The sequence below is a fragment of the Canis lupus genome, chromosome 7, assembly GCF_048164855.1.
Source record: "Canis lupus baileyi chromosome 7, mCanLup2.hap1, whole genome shotgun sequence".
In the NCBI taxonomy this organism is placed as follows: Eukaryota; Metazoa; Chordata; class Mammalia; order Carnivora; family Canidae; genus Canis; species Canis lupus.
The window spans coordinates 60,802,089-60,823,235 of NC_132844.1; the positions used below are offsets into that span (position 1 = coordinate 60,802,089).

The 21,147-nt window shown below is 57.9% G+C and overlaps 1 protein-coding gene across 7 annotated transcripts in view; it reads right to left on the bottom strand.

Moving 5' to 3' along the window:
• The window catches only part of TTBK1 (tau tubulin kinase 1), a 42,294-nt gene that overhangs the window by 11,394 nt on the left and 9,753 nt on the right, over positions 1–21,147 (bottom strand). For 3 of the 7 annotated variants that reach the window (XM_072832940.1, XM_072832937.1, XM_072832938.1), the window contains exons 6-14: positions 20,745–20,849; positions 20,252–20,317; positions 19,724–19,816; positions 19,513–19,638; positions 18,036–18,190; positions 16,876–17,131; positions 16,496–16,674; positions 13,149–13,710; positions 8,413–8,682 (exon numbers count right to left, since the gene is read on the bottom strand). In XM_072832940.1, coding sequence (XP_072689041.1) covers positions 8,413–8,682; positions 13,149–13,710; positions 16,496–16,674; positions 16,876–17,131; positions 18,036–18,190; positions 19,513–19,638; positions 19,724–19,816; positions 20,252–20,317; positions 20,745–20,849 — 1,812 coding nt within the window. The remainder of the gene's footprint in view (positions 1–8,412; positions 8,683–13,148; positions 13,711–16,495; positions 16,675–16,875; positions 17,132–18,035; positions 18,191–19,512; positions 19,639–19,723; positions 19,817–20,251; positions 20,318–20,744; positions 20,850–21,147) is intronic. The other 4 variants (XM_072832943.1, XM_072832941.1, XM_072832939.1 and 1 more) reach the window with 3 other exon arrangements.

The following is a 21,147-nucleotide window of genomic DNA, read 5'->3' on the forward strand; positions in this document are numbered from 1 at the left end:
TGGATGGAGCAGCCTCTGATCCCTCCCTGTCATCAAAACTGGGCTCTCTTCAGCCTTGACTTGTCTGATACCAGCGACACGGGACACCAGGGACAGGTTACCCCACTCTCCAGACAGAGTACAGAGAGCAGCTCTCCTGCTTGGACCCTGGCCAAGCCCAGACCCTGCACACTGCACTTCAGCCCACAGTCCCAAGGCCAGAGAAGGGGGGCTGCTGAGTGATCAAAGCCAGAGGCTGGGCCGTGACACCTTCTTGCTCCCCAGCAATCCTCTCACAGCAGTGCCCCCCCTCCCTTAGCAGCCACCCCAGGCACACTTCCCATCTCTCCTCCTCCTCAGGGGAACCCGATTGCCATAACTGCCCCCCCTGAAAACTGGATATGAGAAGGAAGCAGTGCAGCCCCTTCTGCCCACCACCGCCTTTCCCAGTTTCTCACCTGTCTATCTGTCTGGGTCTCTGCTCTCAAACCATATCTGCCAAGCCAGGAGCCCTCCCTTGGCTCCTCCACCCCACACCCCAAAGTGCCACCTGCCTGAGCACACTGGCTGTGGACATTCATCTGGGTGGAAGGGGTAAGATGACCTGAGGTGGTTGCCTACCCTACATCTATACATATCTTCACACTCTTGACTCTCAGATCTGTGTCCCCAGCCCATCCTTGCCTGTCCCAGGGCTAGGAGCTGACAGTATGGGGACGTTCTAAATGCTCCTGGGTGTGTGTGTGTGTATGTGTGTGAAGAAATGCATCCATAGCTTGCCCTCTAGCGGCCCCCATACTTGCTCTAGGCTCCAAGGAGTGAAGTGTGGCTCCATGGGCTAGGGTCCGGGACCCAGAGAAGGAGGGAGAGCCTCCTCCCCTCTTATACCTTCTCTCTCTGCAGGACCCAAAGTCTCTGTAATCCTCCCCTTCCTGTCCCACTCCTCTCATGGACCTCAATCCATATTCTCTCCCCACCCATCACCACCCCCAGGCTTTGTACAATCCACTCTCTCGCTATCCCCCAGGCCAGAGCTATCTGAGATCCCCCATCAGAGCAGAGGGGCAGGGAAAGGCTCCGAGGTCCTTTCACAGGGCTCTCTGCCTTACACACACACACACACACACACACACACACACACACACACACAGAATTGGCTTCCATCAACTGATTCACAGAGAACAGATCTAACTGCTCACCCTCCTACTTCCCATCCCTCCTCCTGCAAGTTGACAATGTGGAGTGGGTCCCCAGAGACCAGGGTCCATCCCCAAAACCTTCTTCTGGGTTAAAGGAGACAGCCAGCAGGGTGAGGGTTACTGGAGTCTAACCAGGAGGAAACCTCCTAGGGTTCCCCTCCCAGGCACCACTCATCCCTGTCTTAGGGAAGGTAGGGTTGGATCCATTAACCTGGAATCCACCCCCTACCCCACCCCCATTCCAGAATCAGCAAATCTAGGCCCTGCCTTTTGCCCAGCCTGGCACCCCAGAGTTGGGGTCTGCATCCAGTGGTGGGTTAGGAAGGATGATGAAAAGAAAGCAGGCGAGGCGCAGGTTCCTGGAAGGCGTCTTTAATCAGGATTTGGTAGTACACAAGCTCTCCGGATTGTCTGCATTAACATACAGGGACTTAAAAAGGCACAAGATCCCTCGCACAGCGACGCGTGACGGCGGGGCGCCCCCCACCCCCACCCGTGCGCGGCCGTGTGCGCGTGAGTGCGTGTCCGTGTCCCACCCCCGTGGCGGCGCCGCGCGTGTGCGTGTCGGCTTCAAGTGTTGGATTTGTACAGTACTCGCAGTCTAGGGGCGGGGGCTCAGTGCCTGCTTTTCCACCCGGGCCCAGAGCCCCCCGACGCCGCTATGTACACTGAGGACGCACCCCGGAGAGAGAAAGGAAAAAAAAGCGTCCCATCGTCCTGTGTGTGTGTGTGTGTGGTTTTGAGTTTTTCGTGCATGCTTATGCTGGCCGGGGTCGGGGAATAGTGCAAGCTTATAATACAGTATTATTGCAGTACAAAAGGGGGGGTATAATTAATGGGAGGGGGAGGCTTAGGAATAAACTGGCTGGAATTCGGGACTTCCGGAAGGGTCCTCTCCCCAACCCCCTTCCCATCCCTCGCTCCTCTCCCCACCGCGATTAGGAGGCGTCGTCTCCCGACGCTGGGAGGGGATCCTCGGGTCCCTGGAAGGAAGGGGCTCAGCTGGGCCCGGGGCTGAGCTTCCCCCTCCCGCCAGTCCCACTCTCAGGGGGCAGGGGCCACCCTCTCCTTGCTAAATACTGTCAAACGTAAGGGCCCCCCACCCCGTCTGCTCCCCCGCGGAAGCCTCTCCAATGGGGGGTCGACGGAGCAAGTGCAAAGGAAGCAGATGTTGGTCCCTGAGATTTATTTTCGGGGTGGGGAGGGAGAACAGCTGGAAGTGGGGGCATGTGTGGGACCCCCCAGGGCCCTCAGTCGTGGAGCGGGGTGGGGCACAGGAGACACGGGCGTGGAGGCGCGGGCAAAAAGGGGGTGTCGGGTGGCTCTGAGAGACCGAGGCTCAAAGCTTGGCTCCCCCCTCAACTCTGGGCTCTTTGGCATCCAATTGCAAGGCCAATTTTGAGGGGCAGGGGAGGCTGTGGGCGGCGAGGTAACAGGGATCGGGGGTGGAGCGACGGGGGCCCTTGGAGCTGGAGAACCCAGCTCCCCCTCCCAGCCCCTCGTCTGCACCCCAGTCCTGGAAGCACTGAGGGGCGAGCCCCCCGCCCCGGGGCCGGGGGCCAGCGGCCGCGAGCCGGCGGGGGAAGCAAACCGAGTGGGCGCGAGTGCGGGGCGGCGGGGAGGGCTCCCCGGGGGCGGGGGTACTTTAGCAGCAGGCAGCTCCGCGAGGGGGTGGGGCTCAGGTCCCCGGGGGCGCGCGGGGGCGGGCGGGGGCGGGGCCGGCCGGTGCCCCGGTCGCGCGCGTAGCAGCTAGTGAAAAAGACGGACCGTACATTCGAGGCGCGCGGGCCGCGGGTGCCGGCGGGGGGGGCGGGGCGGGGCGGGAGCGGCGCTCGGGGTCCTGCTGCAGTGGAGCTCTGAACCTGCGGGAGGTGCCCGGGAGCGCGGCCCGGGTGCTCTCCGGCGGGGGCTGCCAGTGTGCTGTCCGGACAGTGGATGAAATGGGCGCGCAGCGATGGGGCGTGCGTGTGCATGTGTGTGTGCGTGTGAGGGCCAGTGAGTCGTGGCAAGGTGAACCCCACCTCACCACCCCCGCACCCGCAAAGCCTGTGCAGGTAGAAGGGAGGGTAAGTGGTGGGACTGTGGGCGGCGGAGCCAAGTGGAAGGCGCGGTCTAGGGGGGGGTTCCCGGAGTCCTTTGGCTTCATTGCCCCTCCCCCCCCACTGTTTCTCAACTCTACTTGGGGGAAGGGGTCCACTCAGGCTCCGGGGCGTCCTGAGCTGGGAAGCCCATTGGGTGGTATGGGGAACCACTGGGGATATTTGAGGGATGTGGTCCTCAGGCTGGGAGCCTCTCCCTTAGGGAGAAGGATGCTTTAAAATTTTCGGAGGCTGACCCACAAGTCCCAGGGGACACCTCTGTCCTTAATGAGAATAATGCCAACTTTGGGGACATGCCCCCCAACTTAAGGAGAATGATTTGCCACACTCCTTGTTACCAAGGACTGCCTATGGGGGTGGGCTGAGTCCTGCCCTTGGGCTGGAACCTCAGTGGAGTTTGGGGTAGGTGGGGTGATGGGCAGGCCCTCCTTAGGGTCTATGCGTCCATCCTCAGGTACCAAATCAACCCAAAGACGGCAGAGGATATTCGGTTCTGCCACAGCCAGGGGCCCACACAGTCTCCCCCGGCCACTCCATATAGACACATTTGCTGCAGCTCCTCTGCCATCCAGTGGCCCAAGCTCCCTCCACCACTGCCTGAACAGACAGCACCACCCCTCCCCAGAAAAAGGGACCGAGGCAGGGCAGAGGAGAGAAAAGGAGAGTCCTGGGACCCTCTACAGAAAGGGCCCCTAACTTTTCCTGGGATTGAAGGGGTCTGCCCACCCCTCTTGGCTAGGGAAGCAAAAGTTAACATACCAGCATGGCTCAGAGGTGCCATCATTCCCCCTCATGCTGGGCAAGGCTCAGCCCATTTTCCCCAAAACTGGAAACCCGGAGGGAGATTGATGGGTTTAGGATGCTAGTGGTTGGGGTGAGTGTTGAGTGGTTATTGCTGTGACACAAGCTGCCTCGAATGCGTGGGGATGTCTATTCATTGCTGAGAATTCACTAGAGGGTTTTTTTCACTGACCCAGGGTCCTGCGCCATCAGAAAAAGTACTGAGGGGGACCCTACTTACCACAAACAAGTCCACTGGCCCACACACACATTCAGGCACACAAACCATGAGGTCACTGACATGTACACACAACACACAACACACAGTGCCACTGGCCGTGAGCCGCCTCCTCTAAGAAGCCCACCTGATTTGAGTTCCTAGAAAGAACACCACCCCCCCTTAAAGTGCTGCAGCCTTGGACTGAAGGGGGTGGGGAGTCCTCAGGCTCACAGAGGTTGCAAACTGAGTTCAAGTCTCTGCCCTTAAACCAGTTTTGTTTGGCTCACAGTGATTTTTTTTCTTTAAAAAAATTGTTTTTTAAAATTTGATGCCAATAATTAAAAATTGGATGATTTCACAGAAAAATTGGAAGATTGTGGCAACAGTTAGCTGAGCTGAGGATGGGAGGAGTGTGTCTCCCATTTTCCACAGTCCCAAAACCTGGCCACTCTTTGACACAGCTTGGCCCCTGTTGAGGTGTGAGTTGTTGACACTCAAATCCCCATGGCCAGTGCTCACCAATACCCGTGCCTGCCCCATCTGTGAGCCTGAAGCCTAGGACTCCCCCACTACCTCAAGGTCATGATTCTGAGCACCTGCCTTCTCACTGTAGCTCTTACTCCACTTGCTGAATCTCCAGAGCTGCTTTGGGATGCTTGGATTTGTGGGACGGAGAGGGTGGTGTCTCTGGAGAGAGAGAGTAGGCCACCCCAACCAACTCTGGAGTGACCCCCCACACACACACACCATCCCCCACCGAGGTGGGAATGGAGAAGGAGGGGAAGTCTGGCTCACAGACAACTCCCTTCCTCTTGGAGAGAGGAGGGGCCAAGCAGAAAGGACAGTAAATACATCACTATGCAGACTAAAATGCTCTAAAACTCCCATCAAAAACAAGACCTCAGTTATTCGGCATTGGCGGGTGTTTTTGTTTTTGTAAATTAAACATTCTGATTAATCCATTAAATGCAGATAATACTGGGATCGACCTCCTAGGCTATTATGAGGATTAAATGAGTTAATTTTGTAAAGTGCTTAGATCACTGCCTGGCACATACTCTGCACTGTGTGCCAGTGACCGTTTAATAAAATAAAAAGATTAATAATTGGAAGCCATCACTATATGCAGGGCGTGACTATAAAGTACAAAAACACCATTTTCAAAGTACAGCAAGGAGTGCTGCCTCTTTTCAAAGCTGACCCTGGGGAGGCTGGGCACTTTCCCCCAGCAGGGAATTATTTCTTGAAACATTCTGACTTCCTCTTTGGGAAACCTCCAGAGAAAGAGCTCGACAACACTGCAGACTCACAACTTTCCTATGAAGCCTGGGACCTAGAGACAAGGAACTCAACTCCAAACCAGACATGGCTCTGCCGAGCTGCACGTGAACTTGACCCAACACACATGGCTTCAAGTGGCCTTCACTATTTCCAGAAATCAGAGCCACCATCAAAAGATAATCATGTTATCAAGATCACTTCTGTTGGCTCTGAGCTTTATAGCTCACAAGATGCTCTCCCTGCCACCAGAGAGGGTATGCAAGAGGATATCCCTCAAAGGACAAAATGTTTGAGTTATGATCATACTTTAGAGGTCACATCCTCTCCCACAGGTATCAGTTTTGGGGTGTGTGTGTGTGTCTGTGAAAATTCAGCTACCTTTGGAATGCTTAATAGGATTCCCTACCTCCAAAGGCTTTGGAAACAGAAACATGTATTTAATGCTAAAATGAGGCTGAAGCTAGTGCCATCATCTTTGATAAGTCACAAGGCACTTTGGGATCTTAGAGTACCTCAGGGTTCTGGTCACTGAGTTGGGAGCTGTGCTCAGGTAATGGAACCCTCTGGAAGGGAATGCCGGATAACAGAGTGCTTGGTTTCATCTAACCCCGGATAGTATGGGCCTTCCCCCACGGCTGCTGACTTTTGGAGCTGCTGGTGGACAGACTCCCTTTCACTTCACCCTCTGCCACTAGCTGGGGAGGATGGGGAAGAGGGCTGGAGGGTAGAGGGGGAGGGCAGGGGGCAGTGCCGGAAGGCGGGAGTGGGGCTACTGTTCATCCCACCCCCTAACCTTTGTGCTTTGTGTTTTCTGTCCTTTCTTTTCAAGGGTTCTACCCTGGCCCCTCCTCTACCCTCTGCCATAGCAGGGTACAGAGCCACCCCAAAACAGACTGGAGGGCAACAGAGACTTGGACTTGGGGAGGTTCAAAAGTGAGCAGCTAGGATGCGGTGCATGAGGGTGAGGCACAAGTCCTAGGGCAAGAGTCTGGCTTTCATTCCTAGATGAGGAAGGGGCTGTTGGCCCAGACATCTTCAACAAAGAACAGATTTTGAGAAAATAATATAGTGGGTGTGGGCATAGCTGAGGTGAATGAGCTATACACAGTGCCAGCCGTCCCTGAGGACACTTCAGCCGAACAGCACTGCCCACTCACTTAGGACATCCCCAAGCTGGGGTAAGGACCCTGAGGCCTCTACTCCAGCCAGAGATAGCTGGGGAGTTGAGGGAGTTGAGTTGGGAAGGAAGAAGTCAAGGGGGCAAAGAGGGTAGAGAGAGGAGCCAGGATGAGACTAGGTACATAGGAAACTACCAAGGACTGCACAAATATTTTTCTGACTCCCTGACACACACACTGCACCTTCACACACGCCTCCACACATAGGACTGCAACACTGCAGATTCAGTGGTGTCATTCACACTAGGGTCCATGTAAATGGTACTCTCTGGATTTGTGCAGTGCACAGCCTGAGCATCTATCCATGGGCACCCTGCCACATGCACAAGTGCTCATATATAAGCACACTCGTACTCACAAGCATACTTGCATGCACACAAGCATATACACAGATGCAGCCTCAATGCAATAAATATTTTGCAAACCTTCGGGTCTCATCCCTTCCTTCCCTTTCTGTATAGGCACTACCCTTCCTGGCACCCTCTTCACCTCTTCACCACTACTCCATTGCCCAGGGAAACAGGTGCTGGCTGTCAAGGGCAGGAATGAGGAAAGGGAACCTTGGAGGTCCCTGTGGTGACAGGTTGGGGGCTAAGAAATGAGCAGAAAGGACATAGCAATGTGGCATCCTGACCCTCCAGCCAGCTCCATGTCCCCGGCTGATGCACCTACCCTGTGCTCTGTCTTCACCATGGCACCTGGAGGCCAACTGGCTTGGCTGAGCACCTACAGGAAGGAGTCCGCCGGAGTCCGCCTCTAAGAGGGGGCACCTGTGGGGCTGCTGCTGTCTGGGATTTGTCCTGAGCTCACAGATGCTACCTTGTCCTTAACAACCACCCTCTCTGCCACTGCTTCTAGACCAGGTCCCTCCACTCCTCGGCTCCAGCTTCTTCCGAGGGGCAGATGCCAGGCCCCCGCTCATCTAGCCTCAGCTCCTAAGGAGCTAGGCCGCAGGTGACCGAACCCAGCAGGGGGTGATGGCACATGCCTTGGGTGAAGAGCAGCCTCCAGACTGGGTCCGATGTGGGAGGTGGGGGCTCTGTCCTCTGACAATGGCATGGGGAAGGCTCACTGAGTCACAGGACTGCTTCCCCCCCCCACCCCGTCACTGAGTATGGAGGCACCCGGCACCAAACCCCAAGCCCCGCTGGCCAGGCCCACGTCTCAGACACAGGGCCCCATGCCTTGCCCCGAGCCTTGCCCCGAGCCTTGAGCCTTGCCCGGTGCAGACAGACTGCCCCAGGCAGTCTCCAGTGCCCTGCCCCCGCCCTGCCAAGGAATCGCAGACTAAACAGAATCAACTCGGGGCTAGACGGACCTGACGCAGCCTGGTCTCCGACGCCCTGCTTTCCACTGGACTCCGGACGCACTGGTGGCTCCAGCCCAGTGTCTGCGCCCTGTCCCTGCCGCTGCACCAACGGCCCCACCGCTCCCTGCACCAAGGGGCTGGCACCGAGCCGAGCCCAGGGAGCCGCGGGGCGGGGTGGGGGCGTTACAGTACGGTGGGCCGACGTCAGAGGGGCTGTATTGCGAGATGGGCGGGATGGGTGTGTGTGTGTGGTTATTGCGTCCTGGGAAGGAACCGTGGTCTCTGCCTGCGCCCCGCCCCCCCCACCTGCCCCCTCCAGGAGGGGGGGGAGCCCAGCCTAGGTCTTGTGGGTGAAGCGGGCCCACACCTGCTGCAGCTGGGACCGCGAGATGCGGAGCACCGAGGGCACGAGTCTGTGGTTGCCGGCGGCCAGGGGCGCGTGGCGCCGGTGGGGCGCCCGCACGGGGCTGCTCTCCGCCGAGCGGCTGCGCTGAATGAGCGAACCGGAGGAGCCGCCGCCGCCGGGGTGAGGGTAATGCTCGGTCTCCAGCGTGGAGGAGGAGAACACGGAGGACGCCAGTCGTCGCAGAGGGCTGTACCGCGGGAGGGAGTGCCCCGAGAGTCTGTCCTCCTCCAACTGAAAGAGACCAAGAGAGTGGAGGGAAAAGAGGCGTCAGGCACAGACTCGACAGCTCCGTCTCGGGGGCCACCCACCGCTCACAGCCCCTGCGGCGCTGGCGTCCCGGCCGGGCCCGAGGGGTGCGCGCACCGCCCCGACCGCCCCAGCACCTCGGCGCGGGCCGCCAGCTCCCTTCCCGCCGCTCCTCCTCCTCGCCGGCCCTCCGCACGCCGCGGCCTCCTTGCAGAGACCTCGGCCACTCAGCTCCCCGCGCAGCCTTGCTGCCCGAGCCCGGCCCGGCCCGGCCGGAGTTTCCTGCGGCGGAGGAATCCGCCCCTCAGGGAGGCCCTTCTGCAGCTGCTCCCGCCACCCGTCCCCCCAGCTGTTCTCCGTACTCCTCACTCCCTGCGCGCCCTCTGCCCCCACGGCAGCCGGCGGGGTGGCGAGGTCTCGGACAGGCCTCTGGAGCCCAGCTTCTCCTGTTCGCATCGCCCCACTTCCGACCTGGGTGGGACCTCAAGCAAGTGACTTCACTCCTCGCGCCTCAGCTTCCTCCCCTGTAAGATGCGGATGGCGATGCTTCCCACTTCCTAAGGCTGTCGTCACTCGGCTTAGGCGTTAGGACGCGCACAGCCCTTTGGACGGCGGTGGAGTAAACGCTGTGTTATGTGAGCTTTCTGATTATTCTTTAAGTCACTCTTCAGAGTGAGGAGAGGAACAGGGCACTGGTAGGAGGAGGGGCAGACTGCCACCATTTCTCCAAAGTGGCTTTTGCCCTGTCTCTTCCCCAGCTGCTGGCTGAGCCACAGCTCAGTGCCCTCCTGCACTCCTACCCTTGGAGGGGAAAAGGGAACGTGGGCCTGTGTGTCCCAGGCCTGTGGGGATGGAAATGCTGGCTTGGGTGTCACCAGACCTTTTCCACCTTGACCCCTAGCTCTTCCTGTGACTGAAACTAGTTTAAATAGCTTTTGGTGGGGCCTGAGGATGGGCTGGGCCAGCTGCCAGAGAGCTGAAGGAGGAGCAGGCCCAGGACACTCAGCTCCAGTGTCCTCCTTGTAGATGTCAGATGGGGGCAGAGGAATCCAACGTGGAACCTCCACCAGAGAGAGGAGGAGAGAGAACATTCTGATGGGAGTGTCTTTGCCCCCACCCTGCTTTCCCTTCTGCTTCTCTTTGGCCAAGTCTAGGATCCTTCTGAGCTGCTCCCAGCTGCCCTGAGGATTAGGGGTATAAGGCCCTCCATCCAAAAGACAGGCGTCTCAGTAGCTGCACACAGCTCCTCTCACAGCACATGTGTGTAGCTTGAGTTTAACACCCCAGCCAGAGTTTGATCACCTTCCAGGGGGACCTAATCCCAGCATGCTCCTGCCCCTTCAATCACCTTCCACGCCCAGCTGAAGTACTACCTTAGCGAGATCACCCAGCTTCCCGGGCAGGCTCCCTATTCTAGCAAAGAAGAGTTCTCCGTTATCTACCTTATGGCCCTTGGCAATAAACATCCATGTCCACACCTTGGCATCCCCGCCCCACCTCTCTAGAGTATGAGCTCCAAAAGGGGCAGGACCATGAAGCCTTGTTCATCTCTGGCCTCCCAGGCCCCAGCACGCTGCCGGGCACATGGCAGAGAAATGCTCTAGCGGCTGCCAAGCAAAGGTCCATGTACTCAGAGAATGCTGACCTGCTGTGTTATCAGCCAGAGACAACCGGCAAAGGATGGCAAACATCTTTCCCCCAAATCACACACTCTGCTGTTTTCCCCTCTGCCTTAGATTTCTAGCCACTTCAAATTTGCACCTTAAATTCCTTGGAGAAGAAAGTGAGGTGTATGTAAAGAAAAAGTTTAAAGTATCACGGCATTCACACCAAGGAACAATAAATGCTCTAAAATTGCGCCTGGTTCCACATTATCCCTGTCCCTGCTCCCCACGGTGGGCAGGTGACAGCATTGTGGGTGCTCATATCTTTAAGGATCACTGTTAGGAGGAAGCTGACACATCAGACGCTGAGCAGGGCAAGCTAGATCTAGGAGGGAATTCCCCACAGGCAGGTGGCAGGGTGGGGAGTCCACAAACTGATTCCATGTGCGGCCGGGTTTCGGAGCCCCCACACAGGCTGGATCAGGACTCCCTCCAGATCAAAGAAAGAAGGAACAAGTGAGCCAGTCCACTCTCCGTCTTCCTCTGCCCTTGACAAGGAGGGTCTCTGCTTCACCTATACCGTGCTGTACTGAGATATTTGGTAAAATGTGTCACCCCCCCATGTGCTCACACACACACATACACATGCACACACACATGTGCACGCACATACACGCGCAGAGGCCACTGTGCACACTGCTGTGCCCAAGGCACACCTGCTGACATGGCTCAGCCAGTGGGTGCACACACACGTGTGCACGGCCCACATACATTGTACTCAGGCTCTCTCTGGCCTGTGTTTGCTCCTCTCCTAACCACACAGGCCTCAGACAGCACTCACCTGGCTTTACCTCTTGAACCCTGGTGACCCTGGGCTAAAGGATTAGCTCTTCCCAGCCTCAGTTTCCTTATCTTTTAAGGGACGGGGTGGGGGGTTGCTTTATTTATGTTACTGTTTTAAGGAAGACACGCGTGAAATACGTGAGGTGCTGAGAGCAGTGCAGCTCTGGTCGCTGTCACTGGGATCATTGCTCTGATTATTATCAGCCCTCCAGCTTTGCCATCCCAGCTTCTGGGGTTCTCTGTGCTCCCGCAGACCTACTGCATGCCCAGTAGACATGCTACTGTGTGCACAACCTGCCCCGAAGTGCACTCCTGAGCTAAGCAGACACGGCAACACACACACACAGCTGAAGAATGCTAACCAACTTCGCTGCTAGGGCTGTGGGGGAACCAAGGCCTGCAAACACCTAACACCCCCTCCAGATACATATAGCTCATCACCTGCCCTCGGCACAAGCAGAACCTGACCCCAAAACACTGAGACTCTCCAAGAGGATCATGCCCACCTCCCCAACTCTCTCTCCCTACCTCCTTGGCGGGACTCCCCCAGCGGAAGGACATTTTCCAGGACCTGGAAGGAATCTGAAGGTAAGGAAAACCTCCCAGATAGCTCAGCTCCCTCTCTGAGACCCAAGTGGCCCGCAGTCACCAGAAGGCGACCAGCAGAAAGCCCAGGTCCAGAGCCTCAGCCTCCTGACTTGGATTTTGGGTTGTCTCTCTACCCTGTGCCACCAATGGTCAGTCTCCCTCTGCAACTCTGCATTTCTGGTGGGACCACATGACCTTTGAGGCGTCTGGTGCCCAGCAGAGGCTAGAAGCTCAGGAAGTGTAGAAGGACTAGCTACTGAGCAAATGAATGAGTGCAGGAAAAAATCAGAGGGGAGCCGGGCAGATGTGCTGCCCCGGTGGGAAGAATGTCCCCAACACGGTCAGTCTGCTGGCCCCACACCCTGCCCTGGCTGAGCCTCCAGCTCAGGTTGGCTAGGACCTCTCCGGTTGGGGGCTCAGAGTTCCCACTTTCTGAGCCCTCAATTTTCCAGAGTCCAGGGCACAGCTAGGATGCACACCCCCAAGGACCTCAGCTCAGAGGCTCTCTCCAAGAGACGAGGGGGTGGGGCCTGAACACAGCCCTGCCTGGAGCTGCCCTTCTTGGAGGCACCCGCATGCTCCCAGGCTAGGCTTCCCAATCCGAGCACGCAGCAGAACTGCCCCTGCCCCTGCCCCCTGGCATTTTGCAGAGCCACCTAACGTGCGGTGACTGAGTGGAACGCGGCACAGCCCTGGAGCCCTCCAGCATCACCTCCTTGTCTCTCCACAGCCCATCAAAAGTGCTCAGTGACGGCACTGCTGTCATCGGCCGAGAACCCCCTGCTCACAGCCTCCACCCTTTCCCGGACACCTCTTGCTCCTGTCCACCCTGCCCCGCATCCAGAGCCCCCTGCCTTGGTCCAAGCCATCAGGGCACTCTCCTGCAGGCGCCTGCCGCGTGGCCTTCCTGCTCGTAGTTCTGTGCCCTTTCATCCGTTTTCATACAGCAGCCAGAGGGATCAGTTAAGAGTACCAATGTGATCACCTCACACCCCTCTTTAAAAGCCTTGGGTGGTTTACCGAGCCTTCAGAATCAAACCCTAATCTTTTAGCTTCACCCCAAGGCCCTCTGGGATGGGGCCAGAGACCTCCTTGGCAACCTCCCCTGCTTTGCAACATGTAATCAGCACACGGTCCCCTTGGCCTGGGAGGCCTTTCTCCTGCTTTGTCACCTGACTGCACTGCTCATAATGCAAGACTCAACTCAGAACGTGGAGGGCGCTTCCCCTGGGAAGCTTCGACTGTCCCCCAAGTATGGTTTTGTACCCTTACACCTGTCTACTTTCATCACAGCCTACAACTGTTGGGTGCTTCGTCAGTAGCCCTTGTGGAGCACACAGGGAGTACGTGGGGAGCACTCCAGGCAAAAGCTACGGGCATCCAGGGGTAGGGAATGGGGTGCAAGCCCAGCCTTACCTGTCTCTGCGGGCCGGTGGGATCCGACTCTCTCCGACGAGGGCGGGGTCCAGAGTGCAGGGGCGAGTGGGAAGGGCTGCCAGGCGTGGGGGGCTGTGACATCTCTGACCGGCCTTCCGCCTGGCTCAGCTGGGGTGGGAGGGGCTGGAAGGGAGTCAGGCGAGGGTCCTCCTCAGCCAGCGTCTGCATGCCTCGGCCCCGGGGCCTGACGGCAGCCTCTGCCCCCGGCCTCCGCCGCTCCTCGCCCTCCTCCGGCAGTGGCCGCAGCTCCTCGGGCTCCTCGTCCGTGGTGCCCGACGTGCTGGGCTCGGCGCCCGGGGGGAAGTCCTTGAGCTCTGTCTCCTTGTCAATGATAACCCACTCCTTGCTGTCAAAGTCCTCCTCCTCGGCCAGCGGCACCGAGCGGAAGGCGTTGCTAAGGGCCTCCTGTTCCACGGAGGCTGACACGTCCATGCGGCCGCTGGCCTGCCGGTCCGGGTGACCCGTGTCCACTGACAGCATCTGGGCCGGCTGTGAGGAGCAGGCCTGGCGGGACGGAGAGCCGGGCAGATCCATTCGTGACCTGCGAAGCCAGCCCAAGTGAGGCTCAGTGCCCGGCCCCTCTGAATCTCCAAGGAGCCCAAGTAGGCGGCCGGGTAAGGCCTGGAAACTACTGACCACAGCATGTCTCCCACCCTGGGCCAGGCCTGCTTACTTCCTGGGTTACCGTCCCTCTCCCCCCACCTCACTCTCCCTAAAGATCCCATTCGTTCATTCATTCATTCATTCGTTCATTCATACATTCACTCAACACACGTAAATGAATGTTTACTGCATTCCAGAAATACAAACATGCAGAAAAGAAAACCTGGTTCCTGTGCCCGAAGAACGCTCTCTTCTGGACCACCCTGGAAACTCTTAATCTCCCTAAAGCCAACTTCATGCTCCCAGTCCAGTGCTCACACTCCATCCGAGGCTCCCTCCTGCTGCCATCAGGGCACACACACCCACCTGGCCCTTGAGTTGGTAGTTGGTTTTTCTAGCTTCTTCTACCACCACCCTCCAGGCCTGCCTGGCTGGTTTCACCACCCCCAACAAAGTCCAGTGGCTCCCAGTCCCAAGGAAAGTCCATATTCCTTAGTCTGGCACTGAGGTGGCCAGGCTAAGGCCCAGGTTCACCATGCTCCTAACCAGACCCATCTCAGATTCACTGGCTTTTCCCCAAACTGCCTGTGTGCTCACACTTCTGTGCGGTTATGTACGCCACTGTCTCCACACGGCTGGACTTTCCCCTCTTTGCTGCCTCACCTGGCTCAGCTGTCACCTCCTATGGGGAGTTTCCCCATTCTGCTTGGTGGGCTAGTTTGCCTTCCCAGCGCTGTCTGTGTACCCCTCTCAGCCCAGAGCAGAGCACGTGTGTTTACATATCTGCCTCCCCAGGAGGCCAAGAGCTCTGTCGGGCAAGGACTGGGCCCCATCTGACTTTTCACTCTGGGGCAGTGACCCTACCTTGGGGCATCTCTTGCTATCACCTGACACTGTGCTGTGAACCTCAGATTACTTCCAGAGATTCTCATCTTGAGGTAGGGTAGGTACTTGCCCCAAGGTCAAAGTTTTGCTGGTTGTAGGAAGCTACACAAATACCAGGGTGTCCCCACTGGGAACCATGGAGGTTTAGCTCCCTTGGGGTTGTGCACACGCTCACACTCAGGCTGTGGGCAGAGGGCTGGCTTTTATTCTCCCCCAGCCTCAAGCCTGGGAGAGAAAGGGGTACAGCTCAGAGCCACTGTGGGGCTTTTTCAACATCCTCCCATCCTGGTCTGCGGGACCTATCTCCTCCCTCTCCACAAGCTTTTTATTGATTTAATAAGGCTTAAAATACATACATTCCTGAGGGAGGCCACCCAGGGTCTCCCATGTAAATGGCTGATGTGGCTATTTTTCCTCAGAGCGTGGTTTGTTTTGACAGACATAAAGGAGAGAGTGTGCCAATGGAAGAGAGGGGCGAGGGTTGGGGGGAGGTTGGAGAAATGGGGGGAATGTAGGCAGCCAATCTCATCTGCTTCATGCCTTTTCCTGCTCCCAAGAGCCCCAGAGCCCACCCAAACCAAACCCTCTGCCCTGTCTACAAGATCCTGAACCTTCCCTTCCAGAAAAATCTCTCTTCAGCCCATCCATCCCTGAAACAAGGGTTCGCTCGGAGTCAAACCAATTTGCTCTTTAGGACTGTCTGTTCAGGGCATTCCCACCTCTCTTCTTCACTGACATCCCTTCCACACTGCTGTTCCTCAGCTCTGCTTGTTTCCTGAACCCTCTGGGCTACCATGGACACAAACTCGGTCTTCAGTCCCAGGGAGGCCAACCTGCATGAGTGTGAGTGCATGTGTGAGGGCTGTTGGCCACCTGAGCACAGAGCCCATATGGGTGCAGGGACTGTGGTGGCTGCGGGGACTGGCACAAGTTTCTCCTGTCTTGAGCATTGCCACACACCAAAGGGGCACTGTGTCCCATCCCAGAGGCAGGGTGCAGCTGGGAGGAGGATCCAGAGGAGGAGCTGTGGGTGAGGCACGGCTGAGAAGGCACGCTGAGTGGTTGGGAAAGAGGACCCCCATCCTCCTGAGCTGGGCCTTGGGAAAAGACCCCTTTAGTGGCGCAAAGGAGACAGCAGCCCTGCTGAGTGGTGAAGCCCCATCCAGAGCCAAAAGAGAATGGGGACATCTCTCAGAGGCCCTTCCTACCCAAAGTTGTCCCACCCACCGGATCTCAGGTGGGTTCAGACTCTGGTCTCTGATGGCCATGGGCCACCCTCACCTCCCTCCATTCTGTAGGTTCCTTTTGGTTCTAAATTCTCTGTCCCACCAACCAGGCCCTCCTGTGATATTCAGACCCCTGAGCCCTGACCCCAAAAACTTGATTCCCTCCCTCTTGGAGCAGAGCACTCCCTGGGCTCTCCTCCCAGGCCCCTCCCTCAAAGTTGAAGGATGCTTAGTCAGCTGCTTTGAGGCATCTGTAATTAGTCTCCAGGGTGAGGTTCTAGAAGCACACCCACCGAGCAACTCGTCCCTCACCTCCTCCCAGGGCCTACCCCTCCTGCAGCCTGCCTCCACCTCACATCCCTCCATGGCACAAGATGCTCCTACTCTGGTTCCTGGCCCGTGGACCCCCACCCCCATCCCTCCCCAGGCCCTCCCATGCCTCAGTCACTCACTAACCAAGTCTGACCCCAGGCCCACATGGAGCCGCCTGAACACTCCCAGGGTCCCCGCCCATCTGCCCCTCATGTCCGATCTTTCCCACTGACCGAGACCAGCTGCGTGAAGGCTGAAGGGACCAGGGCGCCCTTGGGTGACTCCTGGCCGCACACCTACCTCCTCTCATGCAGCTCCACCCGCCCATCGGCTGTGGAGAGCCTCTCAGACTCAGGGCTGTTGACCCTCCGGTAGCGAAGAGAACGGACTGGGGTTGTTGGTGAGTCCGGAGGGGCGCGCACCGGAGAGCTAGGGACCCCCACACCTCGGCTCTGCTCCTCTTCCACCACACAAGGGGTCTGCAGGAGAGGGGAGTCCCATGAACCAGGGCCGATAGGGTGGTTTTCCCAGGGTGAAGGAGATGTAGGGAGGTCGACGCCGGTGATCCTGGCAGGGGGCGAGGCCGCGGATGCAGGGTGGCTAGGGAGTGGGCACACATGAGGGGTGGGACGGGGGCCACGGGCCGGGAACCAGGGTGGGAGCAGGGGGAGGCCACCCACGTCCTTCTCTCTGGCTGCAGTTACTTTGCTGATGTTGATTCGGAGTTTGTTCCGGTTGACATCCGTCTCCTCCCAGACTTCAGCCTCGGGACCCCCAGGATGGGGGGCCAGGTGGGGGCCGGGACCCAGCCCCTCAGGGGGCCGCCCAGGCAAGATGGGGGGTGCGTTCTCCTGGTCACTCAGGTGCTCGCCCTGCAGCACGTCCTCGGTGTTCTCCCGGAGCAGGTCCCCGGGCACCGGCGTCACGTTGACCACCCTGGAGAGGCCGGGAGGGGCCGTGGGCAAGGCTGGCAGGGGTGCTCTCTCCTACCAGCACAGGCCCTGCAGATCACTGCCACCCCTGGGAGTGGGCACAGGAGGGGCCTCGGCCGGGATGGGGGCATCCCCAGGCCCTCTCAGGCCTGCAAAGGACTACAAAGGTGGCTGCCCAGCATGAGCTCAGCACCACTTCACCCTCTCACTCCAGGAGACCCATTACTTTGCAGGCGCTGCCAGATTTCCATGGTAGTTCACTGGCTGACCTCATTTAGGCCAGGAGTGGGTCTAAAGAGAAGAAGCACTTTGGAATTCCTTGAGTGGTCCATGCACCTCGATGTGCTGAGTCTCTTTCCTGGAGCCCCTGCCCATGTCTCCCCCTGGCTCTTCCCCCCCCCCCCCCGGGGGTGGGGGTGGGGCCCTTCCTCACTCTGGCCCCTCCCTGGTGCCTCTGTCTTTGTGCGTGTCACATGGTTCTGGTATCACTGACACCTGTCCATGACAAGTATCCCAGACCCAACTGAGAGCACTCTGAAGGCAGGGGCTGCAAGTTTTTTCTCTGACACCCACAGGCCCTGGTGCCAGGGCTCAAGACATGTCCACTAAATGAATACCTGTGAGCAACAGAAACAAACTGTGGGGCTCAGGTCATTTCACTCAGGGCTCCCCACTCCCCAGTAAGGTCAAAAATCCAAAGGAGGATGACCACTCTGTCCCCAGATTGAAGGTGGAGATGTGGCACCACTGCCTGGGGTTCGAGAACCCCACTGTTGAGCACCAAGAATAGGAAAGACAGCCAGGTGTGTCCAGGTAGAAGGAGAAGGAGAGGGCTGGCTTTTGAGGTGACAGTACAAGGCAGGGGCCACCTCGCCCCCCTCCAGGCCATCGTCCCTCCCAAGACTCACCCAAACATGGCTGCCGTCTGCCGGGTGTTCTGCTGGGGTGGAGTGGAGGTGCTTGTCGACAGGAGGGCATCGGTGCCTGCCTTCTCCCAGTCAAAAGCCTCATTCTCAGCGATGCCCCGCTCCTTCATGCTGTTCTCAAACACCGACATGATCAACTGCAGGGGTGGGGGTGGCGGGAGGACAGAGAGGTGACCCTGGGGCTAGCCAGGAGGAGGGGGCAGTGGCCGGGACTGCAGGGGGAAGAGAGGGACCTTCCAGGACAGGGATGGGCCAAGAGGGAGCACTGGAAGGAGAAGGGCACATTGATTTTAAATGAAAACATGCACACGATATGCAAATCAGCATGCAAATTACCATCTTGGTTTGAGCCCCCCCTGGCTGGACACAAGCCCTATGAGATCTGTCCCCTGCTCCCCATCCCTGGCCTGATCTGCCATTCCCACCATCTCAGGGGGAGCCTCAGCAGCCCGAAAGCTCCAGTAGTTTCCCAGAGCCACCACCTGGGGTCATGCTTCTGCACGAGCTGCTTCCTCTACCTGCACTGCCTTAACCACCAGTCTTCTCCTCTAGGACACCTTCCCTGATTCCCCCACCCACACACTCCCCGATCTGCCGCTCTACATTCCTAGCAGTCAGCACACCCTGTGCTCTCCTGTGCTCGCTTAGCAGCTGTCTGGGCTGGGGAACCCCAGGAGGATAACTGGGGGAGGGGGAGGCAGGACCTTCTGTTGTCCAAGTGAGCCATCTCTGCCAACAGCCAGGGCTCTAGGCTCAGGACGTGGTGGGCACCTGTAGGCCATGAGAGGCCCCCAGCCCACTCCGCTTCTGACTTAGCTCTCTCCAGAATGCAGGGTGGGTTTTTTCTGCTGGCAGGCCCCATTTCACTGGGGGCCCACCGTGTGCCTGTTGCTGTGTTCCCTGTGGCATGGAGATTTATGCCTGACACATAGTGGGTCCTGGGCAGAACATTGCTGATGTATCCCCCTTCTCCTGTCAGGCTCGGTGAGTCCCCTAGGGATGTGATGGTGGCACCCTGGAAAAAGCACTGGGCTTGGGAGTCAGAAGATGTGCCTGAGCCCACCCCTGTTCCCAGCCATGCTATCAGGCTTTAGTTTCCTCATCTATGAATTGGGGACAACGCAGAGTTTTGGTGTAAAATACATGAAAGCTTTGGCTTTATTAACTGTTAAGTGTTGGGATAATAACATAAGGGACACACATTATCACCAAAGACTTGTTTTGAAGTTTAAGTGAGTGAATGCATGAGAAGCACTGAGAACAGGGTCAGCTGTTGATAAATCTTAGCTATGAATGCCATTTACAGGAGCACAAAACAGTTTCATGCAGTTTGAGGACCAGGGAGAGATGCACAGGCTAAGCTGGCAGGGGAGTGGGGCCTCGGCAGTATGGGTGCTGCTGGGGACAGTCACCCCCAGAGAGGTGTCCAGGGATACAGAGGCCAGGTGGCAGCTCCCACCTGGTAATCAGGCTTGGTGAAGTAGTCAAGGCTGGCGATGTGGTCCAGGAAGAGGTGGAACTCGGAAGGCATGTGCTTCAGCAGCATCCGATGCTCATACTTCTCCTTGATCATCCCTACCTGCTCCTGGAGGCAAGACGGCACGGGGTGATGGAGCCCCAGTGCCCCCACTCCCCCTCCGCCTCCTCAGACCCAGCTGCACAGGGCTCACCTTGTCCTTGATCTTCCTCCAAGGCAGCTGGCCCACTGCAAACTCCACCAGCATGTAGAAGAGGGACCACAGGTCATCGTGGCGGCCCATCTCCTGGGGGTAGGGGGGTGAGGGGAGTCATCCACAGCTATCAGGCCCTTCCCTGGGACTGAGGAGGGGGCACCTAACACCCAAATCCCCCTGGGCAGACCTGAGTCTCCCTGAAACCACGGCTCTATCCCTGACCCTCCAAGACACGTAGAATCCCAGTGTTAAAACTTCTGTCTGTGCCTTGTCAGCCCACACAGACTAATGGTACAAACAGAGAGGAGGGAATCCCAAAAAACAAGGAAGAAGGGGAAGTCATGGGGAGATGGCAGCAGAACCCTCCTCAGCCCTGGTCTCTGGTGGGGCAGCTTCCAGCTCCTCCCCCATACTTCTCTCCCCACCCCACCCCGTGCCTGCCCTACCCTCTTCCTCTGCTGCACACTCTGCCTCCGACCCGGGCCCCAATGCCCCTGCATCCTCAGGCCCAGCTCTGCCACTCACCCGGTTCTTGTGGGCATTGACTGAGGCATAACGAACAGTCCCTCGAAACCCAGCCACATTCCGGGGCTGTGAAAAGAGAACACAGCAGGACCCTCACCCACTGCCCCTGACTTGGACCACATCTCAACCCTGCTTACTGAGCCTAACTCCACCTACTTTAACGCTGACTGCCTCCAATCCAGCCCCCACGTTGGCCCGATCAGCAGCAGGCCTGCCACACCAAGCCCAGCTGTACACCTGCCTCCTGCCCCTGTTCACGGTCCCTTATCCATTCCCAACTGGGGTAGGCAGCCAGGTCACACGGTGTGGATATGACATCCACCAAGAGCTCAGGGAGCCAGGGGACAGGCCAAGTATAGACTGAGCTGGGTGCTGCTCATACTGAACCCAGGCGGGGCCTGTCTAGGCAGCTGCAAGGAGAAGTTGGTGGAGGGTTTCCAGGTCAGGGAGTCAAGCAAGGAGGCCAGAGGTTCCCGTGAGCGGCGGTACTCACAGGCCGAACGTCCCCTGTGGTGTTGGTATACTGCCGGGCCAGCCCGAAGTCCAACATGTAGCACTTTCTGTAGGTAGAAGGCAGCCTGCCCATGGCAAAGTTTGACTGGGGAAGATAGGAGCTGTGACCGTGGGGTTCCAGACCCAAATGGCCCACCTCATGGGGCCCCCAGACATGTGTTTAGGAGTAAACACCATCATGTACTATCGAAGGTCATGGCATCGCATCCAAGAAGCAGGTGGGATCGCCCTCTATCACAGTGAGATGAGAACTTGAGAGATTTTAGAGATGAGGAGGCCGAGGGTCAAAGAGCTTCCAGGGGTTCTCCAAGATCACACAGCAAGTGATGACCCAGCTGGGGGTTGAACTGAGGTGTGTGTGTCCAGCCCTCAATCCTTGAGGC